The sequence below is a fragment of the Hyperolius riggenbachi genome, chromosome 2 (assembly GCF_040937935.1).
Source record: "Hyperolius riggenbachi isolate aHypRig1 chromosome 2, aHypRig1.pri, whole genome shotgun sequence".
NCBI classification, from domain to species: domain Eukaryota; kingdom Metazoa; phylum Chordata; class Amphibia; order Anura; family Hyperoliidae; genus Hyperolius; species Hyperolius riggenbachi.
In genome coordinates, this window is record NC_090647.1 from 120,176,628 (window position 1) to 120,196,368 (window position 19,741).

The following is a 19,741-nucleotide window of genomic DNA, read 5'->3' on the forward strand; positions in this document are numbered from 1 at the left end:
CAGCCGCTGCAAAGTCCAACTGACAAAATAGTGTGCAAGTGAGTAGGGAGTCTGGCTGCTATCTTACTATTTTGGCAGTTAAAGAGAGACTACAGGTGCCCATACATGGTACAATTTTTCATTTTTTTTTCAATTAGATAATTTAGTTTGATTATTCAGTTAGATCCAGAGGCGGACATAGGCCCGTGCAGGCTGTGCAGCAACACAGGGGCCCCATGTCCTCTAGGGCCCATGTCATTGGACCAGTTAGGGCCTGATTATCCTCTAGGCTTTTCTCCGTGCATTTCTCTCTGAAACTCAAGAGAAACTGTGTTAATAACTTGTGCCCCAGTCATATACAAGTTTAAAATGTGTGCTACATTAATACAATGCCTATAGAAATAGACCTAGGTTCATGTACATTTGTCTTATTGGCATTGTTTGGATCCAACCATGATCTGTTATGACAGCTCCCACTCACATGGGGCAAACTTCATTTATTCTGCACAGGGGCCCATCGCTGGATTTGTCCGCCACGGGCTAGATCAAATATACAGATTTTTCCAGCATGTCCGATCTGATTTTTCTAAAAAAAAAACGGTATAATCGTTCAAATTTCTTGCTCGAAAAAATATATTTTCAACTTTCATACGATTCGATCATTTAGATCGAATAAACAGGATTATTGAACGTTTTTATTGTACCATGTACGGCCACCATAAGGGCCCGTTTCCACTAGGAGCGGTGCGATGCGGCTACATAGCCGCATCGCACCGCGGGTGTCCTGAAACACATGCACGGCAATGGAAGAGTTTCTAGGGGGGGGGGGGGCAATTCGGCCGGCGCTTCCTGAAAGAGACAGAGCTGCAGTTGAAAGCTCTGATGTCAATCACCGCGGATCGCCGCCTCTCCCCGCCCCTCTCACTCTTCCTTCACAGAGAGGGGCGGGGAGAGGCGGAGATCCGCGCGGCGATTGATGGCTGGAGAGGCAGAGCTACAGCAGAAAGCTCTGCCTCTCAGGGCAGCAAAATCCACAACCAAATTGGTCGTGGATGTTTGCCCCGGGATTTGGGGGGTCTACAGTGCTCGTTTTGCGGAGGGCATACAGCGATTTACACCTAATGAGACTTCTGAAGTGAACTAGCAAGTAAAAATAGCAATTTTTGTTCACTTCAGAGTCTCTTTAAACTGCTGTTCAGGAAATGCTGTTGAAAACATAGAAAACCCTGAGAATCCCCCATAAGGAGATGGACTTGCCCAAAACTTGTCGGTTCTGTCAGATGTCAACTGCCTATTTTTTTTTTTGCAATAGTGGTCCTATAAGGAACTGAACAATAGGAATTCTAATGGATGAATTGTTTTGTAAAGATACAAGCTGTCCTGTTACTGTCTTTATTACTTAATGAGTCATTGATCTGAAACCATTACATTCTCTTGTGCCATTGCAATGTGCTTTTTCTACAGCTTATAATGTTACAGTTAAGTCTGCAATAAAAATATATTGTTGTTTAGCAATCGCAATAATTTAGTAATTACGTATGTGACATTCGATGGCATTTAAGTCCGTTGCCATCGAAACTATGCAGAGAGGAGATGAGACTGCTTTCCGTACCTTCTGAGGAGACTAGATGACGGCTCCCTTCCCTCCCCAGTGAGTTATTCTCCTGTTGTCCATCCTGCATAAAACAGCTACATGAGCTCGTCTGCTGAGATGCGTGAACTGGAGCCGTGTTACCATGGCAACAACACCCCAAGCTAGGCCTGCTATCCACGCTGTTGTGGCTTTGTGGGGCACTTTCATCTTCAGATCCCTGTTTACACAAGTGATGCTCTGCTAATAGCTGCAGTTCTGAAAAGAAGAAGAACAAGTCAGAAAGAGAATACAATAACAGAGAAACTTCATGTATGACCTCAGGCAGTATATGTACTGTATGTGACATGCTATACATGAACCCAGCCATTAGTTACTCAAATCACCACTAGATGTCAGTATAGTCAAGTATATTTAAGCATGTTTACCTATGAAGACCTAGGAAGACCTTTACAGTTAACCATGGCAAATAATTCCGTATGTTCTGTAAATAACCCCAAATGTTGCATAGAAACAGCCATGTTATTTTATGTGACTGCAAATCTGCTTATCAGCTGCTAGCTGCTTAACATTAGACCCTATCACACCTGATACACAAAACAATCACATAGTTGTAATGAAGTCTGTTATGCACACAATCAAATGAGCTGCATCCATTATTAGGACTGACTGAGGACTGATATGAGCATGAGATGTAACAAGCATCACATTCTACACTTGACTGTGGGAAGTTCTACAGATTTAAGATTCCACAGCACTAGTTAACCAATTTATATTTATTTTATCACTTTTACTGGCTTAGTTAATTACTTTAAGGTTTCATATAATAAATCTATGTAACATTTAACTACTTGCAGAGTGGGTCATGCCAACAGGCGTGGTCGCAGCGGCAGCCCCAGGACCGCCTAACGCTAATTGGCGGGCCTGTTTTGCAGGAGATTGTGCGCGCTAATGTGCACGCATCTCCACTTAGTAGGCAGAGCTCCACCCCACCGTCAGTCTCCCAGCGGAGATTGCCGCCAGGAGACTGTTAGACGGCGACACCGCCGTCTTTTCACTCCGTACAGAGCTGCAATTTTTGGCAGCACTTTACTGGGGACAGCCGTGTGACACGGCTGTCCCCTCCAGATGCTCAGGGGTGATCGGCTGTCATAGGCTGAAGCCTATTGGAAAAAATAAAAATAAGGAAATTTATTAGTAAAATAATAAAATAAATATTTGTATAAAAAAATTAGACACTGGGGAGAAAAGGGGGAAATCACTTGTGTGCAGAGTTGTGCGGCCCTGCAGCTAGGCCTTAAAGCTGCATTGGCCAATTTAGCAAAAAAATGGCCAGGTCTATAGGTGGGTTTAACACTGCGGTCCTCAAGTGGTTAACCCTATTTAAATTAAAATTCAATTTCCCTGCCATTCAGGAAGCGCAGTGATTAGCCCCAATGACAGAGCCGTGGTCCCGCCCCCGGGATCTTCAGCTCCAACTAAGAAGGCAGCAGGGAGCATGATTGGCGGTCTGGGGCAGCGGCCCCCTCCTGATTTGTAGATTGCTCTCCAAAGTTGTTGTGGCTACATCCTTAGATTGGAGAGGCGTGGCTGCAATGTACGGTAAATATGTACATATGTAAATATGGAACTTCCTGTATATCGCCATTACCAGGGGAGCTGCTGTGCTGCATCCTTCCTTTGCACACAGCAGCCGGGTCCCGCTGCTTTGACACTTCTATGACAGATGCGATGGGGCCAGGGACTAGCATAGGAAGCAGCCGCTGGCTCAAAAAGGTAAGACAAATGGCGGCCACCGGGAGAGAGGGAGTGGAGGGGGGTGCAGACTGGCCACCTACCTGGCTAACCTATATACTGAGGGCAACTATACTACCTATATACTGGGGGCAACTATACTACCTATAGTGGGGGCAACTATACTAGCTACTTATACTGTAGCAACTATACTACCTATATACTGGGGCGACTATACTAGTGGGGGGCATCTATACTACCTATAGTGGGGGCAACTATACTACCTACACTGCGGGCAACTATACTAACTACATATATTGGGGACAACTATACTAGCTACCCATACTGGGGCAACTATACTAGCTACCTATACTGGGGAAACTATACTAGCTACCTATACTAAGGCAGTTTGCTTTTACGCTAGCGCTTTTTGGTGTGCACTGGCCCTACAAGAGCTTTTTATATGCCAGAGAAAAGCTCTTGCTAATGCAATCTTATGGGATATTTTTACAAAATCACATCACTCCAATAGGATAACATTAGCAAAAGCTTTTAAAATCACAAAGCGCTAATAAAAGTTCTTGTAGTGTGAATGAGTCCATACTGAAGTCCCTTGCGTTGCGCCGGAAGTGCCCTATCCGCAGCTCGGCCGACGCATAGGCAACAGTGTGTTACCACTGGACTTCCACGGTGGATGTAATGTAAGTCAATGGGCGGTGCATACCGTTTTAAAGTTGGCAGTGCCGTTGAAGCACCCATGCGCTTAACAATAGAAATACGACAGGGATGCCAACAGGGTTCCCCACTTAAAGAATGCACTGCGATGCCCTGCCCCTACCGCATCACACAGCAATGCATTCTTTAAGTGTAAAACCGTACTTATAGATGTAGTAAAATATTGGTATTTATTACCAATATTTTACTATCATCATTTACAGTATAACAGCTATAACAGTAGAATATCTGTAATTTACCGATATTTTACTTTTGGCGTACATGTAAAAAGGACACCCGGAAATGTGGGCGGCCCTTTTCATGTACGCCAAGCCTACCATCATTGCAGAAGGAAGCCCAGAAGCAGGGAAAACGCATGCAAATGTGGCAAAAACGTGAACTCTGTGTAGACAGCGATCAAGAGAAAATATCCAAACAGCATATAGATGGAACACTGGTAGAATCTGAGCACCAAATGCCAGCATTACTCTTTCACTTTTTTAGGGAAGGAACACACTAGGCAGAATCACATGAGTTTTCCCCATAGCACATAGTGGAAAACACATATGCGATTCTGCCTAGTGTGTTCCTGCCCTTATACTCTGCAGAAACCAGCTTTAGGCCTTGTTCACATTGCATTCCACTCACGTGTCCATCCGCGGTGGGCTTTTTTAGGCTTTTTTTTCCAATTCCCGGCGCTTGGGTGGGCGATTTGTTTTTGTGGTTAGCGGTTTCCTGAAGTTTTTTTCCCCGAGCACTTTGGTAATTCACTCCCTGACGCAAGTCAGGAACGGAACTCTTTGATCCAGAAAAGAATAAATACAGTGTATTTGTTCTTAAAAACGCAAACGCTCCACAAAGCGGTTTTGTGAGCACTTTGCATTTTTTCATACCTTCCATTGAGGCAAAATCACTTTAAAAATGGCTCAAACGCCGCTTTACAAAGCGGAAGGCAAACGAGCCGCTCATATGTGAGCGATCTCATACAGAATCATTGTGTAAGCACTTTAAGGCCGATTTTTCAAAATCGCCTGCGCTTAAAAAAATAACAAAAACACCTGCAGCGTGAATAAGTCCTTAAAGAGAACCCGAGGTGGGATTTTATTATGCTAGTGGGGCACAGAGGCTGGTTGTGCACACTAACACCAGCCTCTGTTGCCCCATGGTGTGCCTCCAAGACCCCCCTGCGCGCTGCTATACCCCTCGCAGTGCTGGCGACACGCAGCGTGTCGCCAGCACTATGTTTACCTAAGCGCTGTCTGTCAGCGCCGCTCCCCCGCCTCCTCCGTTTCGGCGCTACCCGCCTGTGTCCCTTCCCTCCCACTGATTGGGTAGCGCCGATACGGAGGAGACGGGGGAGCGGCGTTGACAGACAGCGCTTAGGTAAACATTGTGCTGGCGACACGCTGCGTGTCGCCAGCACTGCGGGGGGTATAGTGGCATGCAGGGGGGTCTTGGAGGCACACCATGGGGCAACAGAGGCTGGTGTTAGTGTGCACAACCAGCCTCTGTGCCCCACTAGCATAATAAAATCCCACCTCGGGTTCTCTTTAAAGCTTCCTTATTGTGATTCTACAGGCAGGGACCCACCATAAATCGCAAACTGCTATCGCTAGCGTTTTTTGGTAGAGCTTAGTAAGCGATTTTTGAAGCGATTTCCGTGCTCCATTACAATACATTAGAGCGCAAATGCTCACAAAATGCTGCATGTCCTATGAATGCAGTTAGTTCTTGCTTTGTGAAACCAAAAATAAACCCAGTTAATGAAAGGTGTCATCTGAATAAGGAGTACAATAAGATATTTCACTGCTGGCAGATAAGAGGCATGTCAGAAATGTTTATCAATAGAGATGTAATTAATTGTGAAGGTTTGTTAATTACAAGCCTTCCCACTGACAAAATGACAAATTACTTTTGACTATTTTAATACCCCTCCTTTGAGATTTATCATTAGAAAAGGAACATGTTACACGATGTCAAACAAAATTTACATACAGTACACAAAAGTCAAGGAAAAGTCAACAAAATAAGTAATTACTTGTAATTACATGTAAGTAATGTTACATTGTAATAAATCAGTGAGCTATGTAACAACTGATTTACTCTGTAATTCATACTAAGTTGACTTATTGTTGTAATTTATTTAAAACTAGCATCTTTGACTAAACCTTCGGTACAGACTAACCAGCAAGCTCATGGTGCAGCAGAACTCCTAGGAGTGTGTAAGGGGCTACAATGGTTCAAAAAGCGGCCCTTAAAATGCTATGGAAAACAAAACTTTGCTTTCTTAAAACAGAAAGTATTTGTGATAATTCAGATTGGAGTGAGCTCCGAGATGTCTCCCAGTGCATCACTGCTGAATATATGCAAATTGTTGCCCTTAGAAGCTAGCCACACCTCCAGATCCACTGGAATGCAATGATGTGTCAGCTTGTTAATTGTACAGAACCACAATGCAAACCTGTGTACACATGCTATATGGATCTCATACGAATCCACAGTATGTACAGGTGTCCTCTGAGGTCAAGTTAAAATTTGTGATGGTGGTTGGTGAACATTTAAAGTAAACCTATTTATGCTGGAGACTGAGGGGAAGCTGGTACTGCGCCTGCGCTGCAGCGCAAAGGTACATATTGCTGCATGCTGCAGCCGCTGCGCGCATTTTTTGGGGGTGCCAGCGCTGGATCAGGGATGCACAGGAGGACGGGGAAGTGTCATTAGGTTTCCAGAGGCTTCCCCCTCCCAAAGTACGTTCTCCCCCAGGGGCAGTTTTTTATTACAGGTACACTTTAAGCAACCCCTAAATGCATTGTTTCATTCCTTATCCTGTCCACCAGAAGCTTTTCTGTTGTCACTCCTCCCTGTCCCCATAGCTCTACTGGAGCACAACCGCAAGAGGCGCTCGCTGTGCCCATACTGAAATGCAACCAGGGTCGGCAATCTTATGGAGGGGACAGCGGCACCCTGAAGGGCAGCATAACTGCAGCGCTGGACCAGATAGACTTCTAGCAGCTGGAAGAGGACCCAAGTCATTAAAGCTTAAAGTGAAGCCCAGGTGAGATGCATATGGAGGCTGACATGTTTATTTCCTTTTAAATAATGCACATTGCCTGGCTGTCCTGCTGACTCTCTGCCTCTATTACTTTAAAGGGGAACTGAGGAGAGAGGTATATGGAGGCTGCCATGTTTATTTCTTTTTAAGCAATACCAGTTACCTGCAGTCCTGCTGATACTCTGCCTCTAATACTATTAGCCATAGCCCCTGAACAAGCATGCAGCAGATCAGGTGTTTCAGACTTTAAAGTCAGATCTGATGTCACGAGACTAGCTGCATGCTTGTTTCTGGTGTTATTCAGATACTACTGCAGAGAAATGGACCAGCAGGGCTGCCAGGCAACTGGTATTGATTAAAAGGAAATAAATATGGCAGCCTCCATATAACTCTTACTTCAGTTCCCCTTTAAGCCATAGACCCTGAACAAGCATGCAGATTAGATATCTATGACAAATCTGACAGATCGCCGGTGATCAGCAAAGCACTGTTGCTAATAGTTCCTTATGGGATCATTCTCACTGCAGTGGTTGCGATTTGCAAACATGCTGCATGCAGTGCTTTGGGGGCGATGGCGAAGTCATTGAATCACAACTCACAAATCGCAATCCCCATTTGCATTTGGAGTGTGAACTAATCTTAACAAAATATTAGCTACATGCTTGTTTCAGGTGAGAGATTAAAACATAGCTGTAGCCAAAGAGATCAGCAGGGCTGCCAGGCAACTGGCATTGTTTAACCTCTTGAGGACCATGGTGTTAAACCCCCCAGGATAATTTCTGCAAAATTGACCACTGTAGCTTTAAGGCCAAGCTGCAGGGCTGTACAACTCTGTACACAAGTGATCCCCCCCCCTTTTCTCCCCACCAACAGAGCTCTCTGTTGGTGGGGTCTGATCGCCCCCCGTGTTTATTTTTTTTTAAATAAATATTTATGTGTGTTTCTTTGTAATATTTATTACTATTTTTTTTTCTTTTCTTCAAAATCCCCTCCCTTCCCCCAGCCGGCCAATCACGGCGATCAGCTGTCATAGGCTTCTACCTATGAGAGCCGATCGCTCTCTTGTCCCCCAGGGGGACTGTCCCCAGTACAGCACTGTTGCTGATCGCAGCATTGTACATGTAAATACACGGCGGTTTAGCCGTGTAACAGGCTCCACCCACCAAGTGGGAGATGCGCGCGCAGCCTGCGCGCAATCTCCTGCAAACTGCTGCCCCAGGACTTTTCGCCAATCGCCGTTAGCTGATCCTGGGGCTGCCACCGCAGCCACGCTCATTGGCGTGATGCGGTCGGCAAGCGGTTAAAAGGAAATAAATATGGCAGCCTCCATAGAGCTTTCATTTCAGGTTCCCTTTAAAGGGAACCCGCGGTGAGAGGGTTATGGAGGATGATTATTATTATTATTATTATTATTGATGTATAAAGCGCCAACATATTCTGTGGCGCTACAAAGTAAGAAACGACCATAGGGTACATAATAATAATACAATGTTATAGATTAAAATACATAATTGGTAACAAAATGCAAAAACTATACAAAATACAGAAGTTGTAATGACAGTGATAAAAGGAACATGATGAATAACATGTACAATATAATGATTTCCAAGCCTCAAAAGGGGGAGACAGCCCTGCCCTTGCGAGGATAACATGCTCGCTTCCTGCTAAATAATATACATTGCCTGGCTGTCCTGCTGATCCTGTGCCTCTAATACAGTGTCTCTCAAATCTCTCCTTGTCACTCCCTAACAGTGCATGTTTTGCAGACAACCTCACCTATGTACAGGTGGGATAATTAGTGTCTCAGCTACATGGAATCCACCTAGCTGAGAGTGATTACCCCACCTGTGCACAGGTGAGGTTGCGTGCAAAACATGCATCCTTGGGGAGTCACAAGGACACACTGGACTTTAATTTAAGCCATAGAGTCTGAACAAGCATGCAGGTGTCTATGACAATTTTGACTAGCTACTGTAGATATATGCTTGTTTCAGGTGAGTGATTCAGACACTACTGACCAGAAAGATCAGCAGCAGCACTGCCAGGCAACTGGTATTGTTTAAAACAAAATAAATATGGCAGCTTCCATAGGCCTCACACCTCGAGTGCACCGTTGTACCTACCGGGGATGCGACCCCCTCAGCCGCAGGGGGGCCCGGGGCTGCTCTGGGGCCTGCTCACTGTGCGCGGGGGGAGCGCTGCTCTGGACCCCCCAGCAAGGTCCTCAACTGGCCGCAGCGTCTCATAGACGCTGCGCCAGTTCATTCCCCGCAGCCCCGCTCCAGCAGCCTGCATAGTCTCCGGCAGGCAGAGCAGGGCTACGGCAAGATGGCTGCCGAAGAAGCCCTGCACTGGAGACTATTTGTGTCTCCAGTACAGGGCTTCGGCAGCCATCTTGCCGTAGCCCTGCACAGTGCCTGTCAGCGCGGGAGATGTGCGCACCAGAGGCCAGGACAGACTCCTGACAGGTAAGTGAATTGTTTTTTTACAGGGGCATTTTTTTTCTGGTGTCTGCTGCACACATTACGATATTTTGGTGACTGCTGCCCACATTAGGATTTTCTGGTGTCTGCTGCCCACATTAGGATTTTCTGGTGTCTGCTGCCCACATTAGGATTTTCTGGTGACTGCTTCCCACATTACGATTTTCTGGTGTCTGCTACCCACATTACGATTTTCTGGTGTCTGCTGCCCACATTACGATTTTCTGGTGACTGCTGCCCACATTAGGATTTTCTGGTGACTGCTGCCCACATTGCGATTTTCTGGTGTCTGCTGCCCACATTGCGATTTTCTGGTGTCTGCTGCCCACATTACGATTTTCTGGTGTCTGCTGCCCACATTACGATATTCTGGTTACTGACTGCCCACATTGCGATTTTCTGGTGACTGCTGCCCACATTACAATTTTCTGGCCCACATTACGATTTTCTGGTGAACACTACCCACGTTACGATTGTCTGGTGAATGCTGTCCACGTTACGATTTTCTGGTGAACTCTGTCCACATTACGATTTTCTGGCCCACATTACGATATTCTGGTGAACGCAGTGCCCACATTACGATTGTCTGGTGAATGCTGTCCACGTTACAATTTTCTGGTGACTGGTGCCCACGTTACAATTTTCTGGTAACTGCTGCCCACATTACGATTTTCTGGTGAACTCTGCACACATTATGATTTTCTGGCCCACATTACGATTTTCTGGTGAACTCTGCCCACATTACGATTTTCTGGCCCACATTACGATTGTCTGGTAAAATGCTGCCCACTTTACAATTAATTTACAGTGAAACGCTGCCCCATTACGATTATTTGGCACCTATGGGGGGGGGCCCCATCCAAATATTCGCAGGGGGGCCCAGTGATTTCTAGTTACGCCCCTGCTCGGGTGCCTTTTAAGCCACCAGAAAGCAAAAAAAAAAATACTCAGAATAATTTTGATAGTACTTTTTCACCTACTTTTTGGTGCTTTTTCGATTGCACAGTGATGAAAAGTTACAGTGTTTTAAATACTGAAGATGAAAAATTATCTCCTAGGAAAAAAGTGGATTGAATAAGGGCCATAATATCAGCAAAAAGGCAGTATTTATTTGGCACCTTCTTTAACCACTTCACCACTGAGGGGGTTTACCCCCTGACCACCAGAGCAATTTTCACCTTTCAGCACTCCTTCCATTCATTCGTCTATAACTTTATCATTACTTATCACAATTAAACGATCTATATCTTGTTTTTTCCACCACTAATTAGGCTTCCTTTAGGTGGGACATTATGCCAAGAATTATTTTATTCTAAATGTGTTTTAATGGGAAAATAGGAAAAATCTGGGAAAAAATTAATTATTTTTCAGTTTTCGGCCATTATAGTTTTTTATTAATGCATGCTACTGTAATTAAAACTCATGAAATGTATTTGCCCTTTTGTCCCGGTTTTAAAACTGTTATAAAATTGTCCCTATCACAATGTTTGGCGCCAATATTTTATTTGGAAATAAAGGTGCATTTTTTTTCAGTTTTGCGTCCATCCCTAATTACAAGCCCATAGTTTATAAAGTAACAGTGTTGTACCCTCCTGACATAAATATTTAAAAACGTTCAGTCCCTAAGGTAACTATTTATGTATTTTTTTTATTGTACATTTTTTTATTTTTTTTTAATTACAAAAAAAAAAAAAAAAAATTGGGAGTGTGGGAGGTAATGAGTTAATTTTTGTGTAAAAGTAATTTATTTGTATGTGAAAAATGTGTAGGGTGTAGTTTACTATTTGGCCACAAGATGGCCACAGTAACTTTTTGTTTTAATGCGACCTCCAAGCGTCCTTCCAGAAGCTTGGAGGAAGTACTTGGAGGCTGGGTAAGATCACAATGATCGCGCTGCCTATCGGAGAGCAGCGGATCATTGCGGGGCTTAGATCAACGAACGGGAATGGATTTTCCCGTTCGTTGATCTCCGGGGCGAGCGGGCGGCGGTGTGTTTACTAGCGGCGGGCGGCGTGTTTACGAGCGGGAGCGCGGACAGCGGCGGGAGTGCGCAAAGTACGGATTTCTCCGTCCCTGGGGGTTAAAGGATGGAAAAAGGGACGGAGAAATCCGTACGGGCGGGGGGGAAAGTGGTTAAAGACATAAACTGGGATCATGGACATAAAGTGACATTATCTGGTATATTGGCTGCAGCCAAGCATCACATAAGAGGCATAGGCAAACGTGTGTGTGTGTGTGGGGGGGGGGGGAATTACAGCTGCCCAGAATCCCCCCACAGACCAGGGCTGGTGCAGTGTCTAGGGACAGGCGCAAGTTAAGACACCAGAATATCTGCAGCACTGCCCCCTTTCTTTCCCTGCTACAGTTGACTTTGGATGTAGCAGCAGCGTGTGTACAGAGCATGGAGCAGCGGCGTGTGTACAGAGCATGGAGCAGCAGCGTATGTACAGAGCATGGAGCAGCAGCGTGTGTACAGAGCATGGAGCAGCAGTGTGTGTACAGAGCATGGAGCAGCAGCGTGTGTACAGAGCATGGAGCAGCAGCGTGTGTACAGAGCATGGAACAGCAGCGTGTGTACAGAGCATGGAGCAGCAGCGTGTGTACAGAGCATGGAGCAGCAGCGTGTGTACAGAGCATGGAGCAGCAGCGTGTGTACAGAGCATGGAGCAGCTCTGGGGAAGTGAGCACAGAGCCAGGTATGAGCACAGCCCTGTGCCCTGTTGTGTGAATGCTTCACTTTCCCCTTTATTAGCAATGTCGGCTGTCATTATTATCTGTATCCAAACTGCTCCTGATCGATCCCGTTGTCGATCGGGAGCAGATCGGACAATTAGGAAATAATTGTCAGATCCTGTCAGTCGGACGGGAAATTGCATTATGTGTACCCAACATGATGTCCTACCATATTATTATACTGCATTTGCATTGTGCGTGGCTGAGGGAGACCTGTCAGGAATCCCCTTGAAAATCCTGGGTTTGCCCCAGAGAGGGATGGTAATACAAAAGACATCTTTGTCTAAACAATCACTGCGCCATACATTAGACGTGAAATGGCTCATTACTCCAATTGCAGCTGGGAGATGCCTGGTGTGAACGTTTGGCGTGCTTGTGTGATGTGAGCAGGGCTGTATGTGCGTCGATGTGATGAATTTATGTGGGTGGCGATGTATGTTCAGCTCTTCCATACATCAGACACTTGTTACTGAGTGGGCGGCAGTGTAAAACTACAGATATAATACGTCACAGCAAAAGATTATGAGCTTATTTTAAAAAACCAATAAAATGGTTACATCCATGTATCTGACACATATTATCAGACGTAAACCAAGCGCTTTATTTACCTCAACAGGATGTACACACACAGTCATCTATGTCATATTTATCATTTTCGATTTGCTATATTATCATTATTGTAGCAAATACACCAGTAGCACATAGGGAATGGCATAGGAGAGGCTTTGTAACCGAGACATACATCTAGTCTAGTGACATGCTGCAGCTACTGAGCCTCTGTCGCTAGTAATAGTGACAAAATAGTGTGACAGCTACAAATGTTTACCAGTATTGGAGAGTGTGTTAGCTGCTCTGTATCCCTATGACAAGTCTGTGATCTGGAGACTCACAGCAGGGACTTGGTGCAGCTAGAAATCTCATCTATTACTGACCTAAAGAAGAAATACGACATAAAAAAAAAGATAATTTAGTATAGTTAATATCTTAACTTTTATTTGGGTAGTCTGTAATACAAAGTTGATTCAGCAGAGTGAGTTTGTCTTAATTGCCCCTGAAGGTAAGTTCCCACTTTTCAGGATGCACAGAGGTGAGTTCATAGCGTAACCTGAATGGATATGCTATGCCCTGTAGCTAGTGTTGGGCGAACAGTGTTCGCCACTGTTCGGGTTCTGCAGAACATCACCCTGTTCGGGTGATGTTCGAGTTCGGCCGAACACCTGACGGTGCTCGGCCAAACCGTTCGGCCACATGGCCGAACTAAGAGCGCATGGCCGAACGTTCCCCGAACGTTCGGCTAGAGCTGTGATTGGCCGAACGGGTCACGTGGTTCGGACCCGAACGCGCTCTGATTGGCCGAACTGTCACGTGGTTCGGGTAAATAAATACCCGAACCACGTCATATCTCCGCCATTTGTCTGTGGGTTTAGCTTTGGGTAGGCAGGCAGGGTAGTTCGCGCTCCAGCCACGCTAGCCAGGGTCCCCCCTGTCATTGTGTCGCTGCTGGGAACAGTAGTACACCGCTCGCTCAGCCACACTATATAGCATTCTGTTTACTGCCACTCTGTGTACCTCGCTCAGCCACATTATATAGCATTCTGTTCACTGTTCTGTGTCTGCTGGGAATAGTGGTACACCGCTCGCTCAGCCACACTATATAGCATTCTGTTTACTGTTCTGTGTCTGCTGGGAATAGTGGTACACCGCTCGCTCAGCCACACTATATAGCATTCTGTTTACTGTTCTGTGTCTGCTGGGAATAGTGGTACACCGCTCGCTCAGCCACACTATATAGCATTCTGTTTACTGTTCTGTGTCTGCTGGGAATAGTGGTACACCGCTCGCTCAGCCACACTATATAGCATTCTGTTCACTGTTCTGTGTCTGCTGGGAATAGTGGTACACCGCTCGCTCAGCCACACTATATAGCATTCTGTTTACTGCCACTCTGTGTACCTCGCTCAGCCACATTATATAGCATTCTGTTCACTGTTCTGTGTCTGCTGGGAATAGTGGTACACCGCTCGCTCAGCCACACTATATAGCATTCTGTTTACTGTTCTGTGTCTGCTGGGAATAGTGGTACACCACTCGCTCAGCCACACTATATAGCATTCTGTTTACTGCCACTCTGTGTACCTCGCTCAGCCACATTATATAGCATTCTGTTCACTGTTCTGTGTCTGCTGGGAATAGTGGTACACCGCTCGCTCAGCCACACTATATAGCATTCTGTTTACTGTTCTGTGTCTGCTGGGAATAGTGGTACACCGCTCGCTCAGCCACACTATATAGCATTCTGTTTACTGTTCTGTGTCTGCTGGGAATAGTGGTACACCGCTCGCTCAGCCACACTATATAGCATTCTGTTTACTGTTCTGTGTCTGCTGGGAATAGTAGTACACCTCTCGCTCAGCCACACTATATAGCATTCTGTTTACTGCCACTCTGTGTACCTCGCTCAGCCACATTATATAGCATTCTGTTCACTGTTCTGTGTCTGCTGGGAATAGTGGTACACCGCTCGCTCAGCCACACTATATAGCATTCTGTTTACTGCCACTCTGTGTACCTCGCTCAGCCACATTATATAGCATTCTGTTCACTGTTCTGTGTCTGCTGGGAATAGTGGTACACCGCTCGCTCAGCCACACTATATAGCATTCTGTTTACTGTTCTGTGTCTGCTGGGAATAGTGGTACACCGCTCGCTCAGCCACACTATATAGCATTCTGTTTACTGTTCTGTGTCTGCTGGGAATAGTGGTACACCGCTCGCTCAGCCACACTATATAGCATTCTGTTTACTGTTCTGTGTCTGCTGGGAATAGTAGTACACCGCTCACCCGCCACTGTATAGCATTGTGCTCTGTGTCGCTGCTGGGAATAGTGGTACACCGCTCACCCGTCACTGTATAGCATTGTGCTCTGTGTCGCTGCTGGGAATAGTGGTACTGTATAGCATTTCTGTACTGCCACTGTACTGCTGCCAGTCAGCGTGTACTGTAAGGATAAGTGAAATGAGGAAGAAATCCGGTGAAAGAGGGAGGGGCAAGGGAAGAGGTGTTTCCCCTGACGGTTCACGTACAGGCCACAGGGGAGCACCCAAGAAAACCCACTCAATACCGCCCATGTTGTCCAGGACAACAACCCTCACAAATCCAAAAGAACAGGACCAGATAATTACTTGGATGACCTCTCAAGCGTCCAGCAGTGGGTTAAGCAGCACCAGCACATCACGCACGAGGTCCGAGTCCTCAGCCAGTTACAAGGAGCCAGTGGGCACAAAGCTGACACAACCGGCAGCGACACCACGCACACAACTGCCAGATAACCAGTCCGATGAATTACCTCAGGACACAATGGGGTATTCGCAGGAGCTATTCCCAGCCCAACAAACTTCCACCTTTCAAAGGTCAATGGAGGAACAGCCAGAAATGTTGTGCCTGGATTCACAACCGTTAACTGTGGGAAATGCACCGCGCACTGAAATACAAGGCGAGTCCGAGGAGGACTCGGAAACCCAAATCCCAGAGCAATTTGGGCAGGAGGGGTTGCAATTGCAGAAGGTCGGCCGACAAGATCTGGAAGACGACGTTGGAGTGTGCTGCGCAGAGGTTGTTGTGGGGAGCTCTACTCCACGGCGGCGGCCCACAATGACTAATGACGAGTTTGAGGAGATGGAAGAGGAGGGTATGGACAATGTGGACAGAGACCCAGATTTTGTTTGTGAACGAGAACATCGCCGTCGTAGCAGCAGCACAGATGAGTCTGTTGAAGAACCCACTGCTGCACGAGTTCGCCTTGTGCCACAAGGTAGGCGGCGCGCAATTTCAGGCACCACAAGCGTGGAAGTTCAAGTGAGAGGCAAAAGAGGAGCAAACAGAAATCGCCAGCAAGGAGGCAGGTGCTCCAAAGTCTGGGCTTTCTTTGAAGACTGCACTGAGGATGTTACCATGGCGATTTGCAAGGTGTGCAAGATCCGCCTGAGCAGGGGGAAAAGTATTAACAACCTCTCCACCACCAGCATGAGCCGTCACATGCTATCCAAACATCCCACTCTGTGGGCAAACGCGTCAGGACAGGGTACCAGCAACAACACTGCCTCCCTTGGGTTCACCAGACTCACCACCAGACCCGCCTCAGCAGCAGCAGTAGCCCAGCCATTGCGTGGTTCACAACATTCACAAACATCAGACGACGCTGACACTGTCACTTTCCGGAGTAGTGCTCTTGAGGTCTCCCAGTGTTCATCAAACACAACAACCAACAGCCCTTCCGTGTGCAGCGCTACGGTTCAGTTGTCTGTGTCGGAGATGTTTGAGCGCAAGAGGAAATTGCCAGCAAATGACCCCCGGGCCGTGGCAGTAACAGCCAGCATAACCAAGCTTCTGGCCTGCGAAATGCTGCCATATCGAGTGGTGGAGACAAACAGCTTCAAGGGCATGATGTCAGTGGCCATCCCACGTTACGTGGTTCCCAGCCGCTACCACTTTGCGCGCTCTGCAGTGCCTGAGTTGCATGAGCACGTGGTCAGCAAAATAACCCGAAGCTTGAAGAATGCCGTTGCCTGCAAGGTTCACCTCACCACTGACACCTGGACGAGTGCGTTCGGCCAGGGTCGATACATCTCCCTTACCGCGCACTGGGTGAACCTTGTGGAGCCTGGCAGCGATTCCTCACCTGCTACGGCACGGGTGTTGCCCACGCCACAAACAGCTGCACCGCCGTCCCTCCCACTGGATAACAACAGCAGCACCTACCTCTCTGACTCCTTCTCCTCCAACGCATCTCAAAGCTGTAACTCATCCGGAAACGCTAACCCAGCAGCAGTAGGATCGTGGAAGCAGTGCAGCACAGCTGTTGGCATGCGTCAGCAAGCGTTGCTGAAGCTAATCTGCCTTGGGGATAAGCAGCACACAGGGGAGGAAATTTGGAGGGGAATAAAGGAACAGACGGATTTGTGGCTGGCACCGCTGGACCTGAAACCGGGCATGGTTGTGTGTGATAATGGGAGTAATCTCATTCGCGCTTTAAGGTTGGCTAAGCTGACACACATCCCTTGCCTGGCGCACGTGATGAACCTAGTAGTTCAGCGGTTCCTGAGGACATACCCAGGCGTGGCCAATCTTCTGTTGAAGGTGCGTCGAGTGGCCAAACATTGTAGAAATTCCAGTACTGCTTCGGGGGCACTCGCCAAGATGCAGGAGCGCTTCAATCTCCCCCACCATCGCTTGCTGTGTGATGTCCCTACGCGCTGGAATTCTACGCTGCACATGCTAGCCCGCTTTTGCGAGCAGAAGAGTGCAGTGGTCCAGTACATGACGGCGCAGTACCGAGGCGCATCCGGCCAGCTGCCAAGCTTCTGTGGATCCGATTGGGCCAACATGTTGGACCTCTGCCAAGTCCTCCAAAATTTTGAGCAATCCACGTTGCTTGTGAGCAGTGACAACTCTTCAGTCAGCATTACCATACCACTGCTGTGTTTACTGAAGAGGTCGATGTTAAAAATCAAGGAAACAGCTGTCATGATGCAACTGGGGGAATCTGAAGGAGAAAACGATCAGCGTGATGGTACCAACATCAGGCCATCCGCCTCAGGGAACGCTGGCCCCAGCAGCTATGACGAAGAAGAGGAGGAGGAACAGCTGGAGTTGGAGCAGGAATTTCATGCCACCACTGACGAGGGCCAGAGCGGTGCACGTTGGACTTCCACAATTCAACGCGAATGGTCAGCAGAAGCAGACCAGGAGGAAGGTGACGACTATGATGCATCACAACAACTATCACAACGCTCACAAGAGGATGATGAGGATTCTGGTAGGACTCTGGCACACATGGCTCAATTCATGCTAGACTGCATTGAACGTGACCCACGCATTGTGCGCATTCTGGACAACACCAATTACTGGGTTTATACCCTTCTGGATCCACGGTACAAACACAATGTTCCAAAACTGCTTGAAGAAAGAGTCAGACAGGTCAAAATGGAAGAATACCAGCAGGCCCTTGTGGAGACTTTAGAGAGGAGATTGACATCCTCCCCCTCCTCTAGCCAGTTGTACGCAGACAGACTGACTTCCGCAAACCCAGGAAAACCAGGAGGGCAGCAAACAACGCAAGCCGCAGCTAGTACCCAAAAGGGAACGGTATCGGCAGTGTCCTTGGAGTGGGAAAATTTTCTGACACCCATGCAGCAGCAGCCCACTGAACAGCAAGCGTGCAGATCCACCTCCAACACCGATCGCCTGGAGAAGATGGTCAAGGACTACATGTCAGATGACGTAGCTGTGTCGAACAATCCATCTGCACCCTTCAACTATTGGGTAGGTATTCAAAGCTAGACACCTGGCACGAACTGGCAATGTACGCAATAGAGGTGCTGGCTTGCCCGGCAGCCAGCGTTATGTCGGAACGCTGTTTCAGTGCTGCCGGAGGCATCGTCACAGATCGGCGTATCCGCCTCTCTACAGAAAATGCAGACCGTCTGACTCAAATTAAAATGAATCAATCCTGGATTGGAAATGACTACGCAACACTCCAGGACCCCAACCAAGTAACATGACCAATGAACATCTGGGATGGTGTAGCGTTTCCGGTCCCTGTTTATTGAACCTCTCATCTGTATTACATTTATGACTGCATGGCGGCAAAAAGCATTGCTGCTATATCCGCACGCTTTTTGTCCTCATGCAAGGCCTGGGTTGTTGTGTCTCAAAAACCGTGGCCTTCTCCTCCTGCGCCTGCTCCTGTTCCATCACGTCTGCTGCTGCTGGGTTAGCGTTGCCGCGTGGTCCCTGTTTATTGAACCACTTATCTTTATTACATTTATGACTGCATGGCGGTACAAAGCATGCTATCCGCACGCTTCTTGCCCTCATGCAAGGCCTGGGTTGTTGTGTCTCACAAAGCGTGGCCTTCTCCTCCTGCGCCTCCTCCTGTTCCATCACGTCTGCTGCTGCTGGGTTAGCGTTGCCGCGTGGTCCCTGTTTATTGAACCACTTATCTTTATTACATTTATGACTGCATGGCGGTACAAAGCATGCTATCCGCACGCTTCTTGCCCTCATGCAAGGCCTGGGTTGTTGTGTCTCACAAAGCGTGGCCTTCTCCTCCTGCGCCTCCTCCTGTTCCATCACGTCTGCTGCTGCTGGGTTAGCGTTGCCGCGTGGTCCCTGTTTATTGAACCACTTATCTTTATTACATTTATGACTGCATGGCGGTACAAAGCATGCTATCCGCACGCTTCTTGCCCTCATGCAAGGCCTGGGTTGTTGTGTCTCACAAAGCGTGGCCTTCTCCTCCTGCGCCTCCTCCTGTTCCATCACGTCTGCTGCTGCTGGGTTAGCGTTGCCGCGTGGTCCCTGTTTATTGAACCACTTATCTTTATTACATTTATGACTGCATGGCGGTACAAAGCATGCTATCCGCACGCTTCTTGCCCTCATGCAAGGCCTGG

General features: G+C 47.3%; 1 protein-coding gene across 2 annotated transcripts in view; it reads right to left on the minus strand.

Annotated features, from left to right (window-relative positions):
* PPP1R1A (protein phosphatase 1 regulatory inhibitor subunit 1A) overlaps positions 1-19,741 on the minus strand; it is a 263,501-nt gene that overhangs the window by 15,719 nt on the left and 228,041 nt on the right. For both annotated transcript variants that reach the window (XM_068265113.1, XM_068265114.1), the window contains exon 5: positions 1,592-1,828. In XM_068265113.1, coding sequence (XP_068121214.1) covers positions 1,592-1,828 — 237 coding nt within the window. The remainder of the gene's footprint in view (positions 1-1,591; positions 1,829-19,741) is intronic.